This window comes from Protobothrops mucrosquamatus, unplaced genomic scaffold (assembly GCF_001527695.2).
Source record: "Protobothrops mucrosquamatus isolate PMUCROS unplaced genomic scaffold, P.Mucros_1.0 scaffold_311, whole genome shotgun sequence".
NCBI lineage: Eukaryota > Metazoa > Chordata > Lepidosauria > Squamata > Viperidae > Protobothrops > Protobothrops mucrosquamatus.
Genome location: NW_015386387.1, coordinates 787,542 through 790,793, shown reverse-complemented (window position 1 = coordinate 790,793; position 3,252 = coordinate 787,542). Strand labels below are relative to the sequence as shown.

General features: G+C 37.8%; 1 protein-coding gene across 1 annotated transcript in view; it reads right to left on the bottom strand.

Annotated features, from left to right (window-relative positions):
* Positions 1-3,252, bottom strand: part of LOC107303004 (histone deacetylase 4) — a 39,032-nt gene that overhangs the window by 5,568 nt on the left and 30,212 nt on the right. The window contains exon 2 of the mRNA XM_015832186.1: positions 2,134-2,366. Within this exon, the coding sequence (XP_015687672.1) occupies positions 2,134-2,366 (233 nt within the window). The remainder of the gene's footprint in view (positions 1-2,133; positions 2,367-3,252) is intronic.

The window sequence follows — 3,252 nt, the reverse complement described above, 5'->3', positions numbered from 1 at the left end:
CAATGGAAGACTGGAGATTGAAAGTTTCGAACCTTGCTGAAATGGCAAAGATTTCGGCTTACTTGAAGAATCATTCAAACGAACAATTTTTATTAATATGGAGAAGATGGATTGTTTATATTCAAAAGAAGCATAGAGTGGTGGAATATAATCTAGGTTTTTAGTAAATTTGTTTTTCTTTTTTTTCTTTTTAATATATCTTACCTATACATGTAGAATAATACATTTTGTGGAGTTAGAGATATTAATACTTGTTTACTTATATCTGAATATTATCCTGGGATTAGGTTTGGGAAGTCCGGGGGGGTGGGGGTTTTTTCATAGCATTGTGTAATATTTGTGATGTTTTTTTTAATGATGAAAATAATAAAAATTTTATACATGAAAAAAAAACATATTTATAAATGATTTAGATAAGAGAAGGATGCTTATAATATTTGCAGGTCACACAAAGCTGGGAGATTGCTAGACTATCACAAGACAGTTTCAAGATTCAAAAAGTTCTTGATATACTTGAGCATTGGCCCCTAGATATTTTGTTATCAAAATGTTGCTTAATGATGAGAATTGCAAGGTTCTGCACTTAGGCAGGAAAAATCAGATGCACAGGTACTTGTAAGAATGATTGTGGAATCTTGGTGGGCCACAGATTAAGCATGAACCAGCAATGTATTGTAGCTGCCAAAACAGCCAATGCCATTTGAGGCTGATTCAACAGAGGAATTGAGTCAAGAAGACAAGAAGTGATAGTACTAGTCTATGGTGCACTGCTCAGCTAATAGTAATGGAACACTGTGCCCACTTCTGGTCACATGCCAAAACAATGCTGAGGAACTGAAAAGAGGGCAGATGAGAATGTAGCAAGGATTATAAGGGGCTTGGAGGCTAAATTCTATGAAGAACAGTTCCAGAAACTGGATATGTTTTATCCAAAGCAGGGGTCCCCAACCCCCAATCCATGGACCAGAAATGGGCCACTGCATGTCAGAAACTGGTCCACGCAAACAAGCGAAGCCCCATCTGCAGGATGTAGGCAGCATGTGAAACCACGCCCCTTCCAGTCTGCAGAAAAACCTCTTTCCATGGAACCGGTCCCTGGTGCCCAAAAGGTGACCACTTTAGGCCACTGACCTAAAGAACAGCTTGTCCCGTGAATTTGTGGGTGCACCATAATTTGAGGTTTTTTAAGAAAAAAAATGGATAGCCATTTGTCCAGGATATTGTGAGGATTTCTGTTCTGGGCAGTGGATTGGACTAGATTACCTGTAAAGTCCCTTCCTACCTTACAATTCTATGACTTGAAGCAAACTGATTCTAATACAGATTTTTTTTTTCTGATCTGCATTGTATCCAGCCATCTCTCTCCCTCTCAACCTGGGCTCACCCACCATTATGGCACACCTCTTCTTTTTCTCAAAGCAGCTCTTAGGTTTCTTTGATCCATGGGGATTTAAGTATCTTTTGTCCTCTGAAGGGAGAGCCTGCACCAGTTTCTGAGCTCTACTAGTACAGAATGGTTCTTTGGAATACATTTTTCCATATGTTGGTCTCCACCAAAGAGATTTTCCTGTCCTCTGGTTTCTTTTTCTCTTCTCTTGTCACTCCTGAAGAACTTTAGCTGTGCAGTTCAGGAAATTAGCATTTTCCCTCATGTGTTGTACATAGCAATCTTGTCTTCATTCACTCTTCCAATACGAATATATGCTAGCCCTTGTAGCAGAAAAACAAAACACTTTTGCTGATCATGATGATATTACCTTTGCTGTCCATGTGGTTTGCAACCTCCCCCACTGAGCATTCTAGCCAAATCCACAATTTTTTTCCCATGTAACTTGCTCTGGTTCTAAGTTTTCAGAAACCATTTTTTGGATGAAGATTAGCCTGAACTAGAACAAAAAAGAATAAAGAGACTCCCTTGGTAAAGTCTTGTTTATTCTCGTTGTTCGCTTACTCACTGAGACACTATGGAAACTGAACTTCTTGCACATCAGCAAGAATAATACTCCAGTCAGTGTGTCAGTCAGGGAGGCAGGGAGGCACACACACAAATTGAATTTTTAAAAATATAATATATAAGAACCATAAGCTTGCACATATACCCCACATCCCTGCCCTTCAAGCTGCATCACACACCTTTATGTGTTCATGTAGTTGGGCTTCATGTTGACGAGAAAGTTGTTCATGTTGTCTCTGGAATTCTGCTATGAGGATCTGTCTTTGGATTTGTTGTTTTTGTTGGAGGGCTAACAATTCCTGTTGGAGCTGCTGTTCACGTAATGTAGGTTCAGTCACTGATATGGAGAATTGATGATCCAAGTGAAAATCCATAGGTGAAACTTGCAAAGGTATTGTTGCGGACACATCAACTACAAAAGAGAAAAAGTCCATTCATCTGCAATTATTATTCCGTAAGCTACAAAATATTTGTTGTTAGAGAATTTTAATTTCTCTATTGGTGAAAAAATAAATCAGAAGCTCTCACAGTTGACTGCATATAGCTGATTCAAATAAACTCTTTATATTCATAGCAAAATATTTACAGTACCATACATTCTTCTTTACAGCAACATAGCACAAATGAAGACTTCTTAAAGCAGAGACAGACCTGAGACTGAAACTGAAACCCAGCTTCTAACTCAATAACCTTTTGCACAGACTCAGTAGCACTTTCTTCACATTGGCTGACTGAGTTACCACATGACTCTTCCTGCTCATGAATATTCCAACACTCCTCCCTTCATGATAGGAAGAGACATCAGACCTATTGACTTAATACATTTTCCATAGTAAATACCATCCAATGGTTTAGTCATCATGTCTGCCAAATTATCCTCAGAAGAACAATGATGTAAACTAATCAATTTTCCTTTTACAGCTTCCCTGACATTACAATATTTAATGTCTACATGTTTACTTCTGTTCTTCACCCTATCACCAGTTGCCATTTTTATACAGACAGCATTGTCTTCAAATACCTTTACAGATTCTTTTACATTAATATTTAAATCTTGCAACAACTGTACATACCATGTTACTTCAGAACACAATTCAGCTAAAGCAATAAACTCTGCTTCCGCTGTTGAAATAGCAACAGTTGTTTGTTTTCTGGATTTCCATCCAATCAGAGTCCCTCCAAACAATATTATAATCCCAGAATTTGATTTCCTTGTGTTTATGTCATTTGCATAGTCACTATCGACATAACACTTTAATTTCAATTCCTCAGTAATCTGTATTTGAAGACCCAAATTT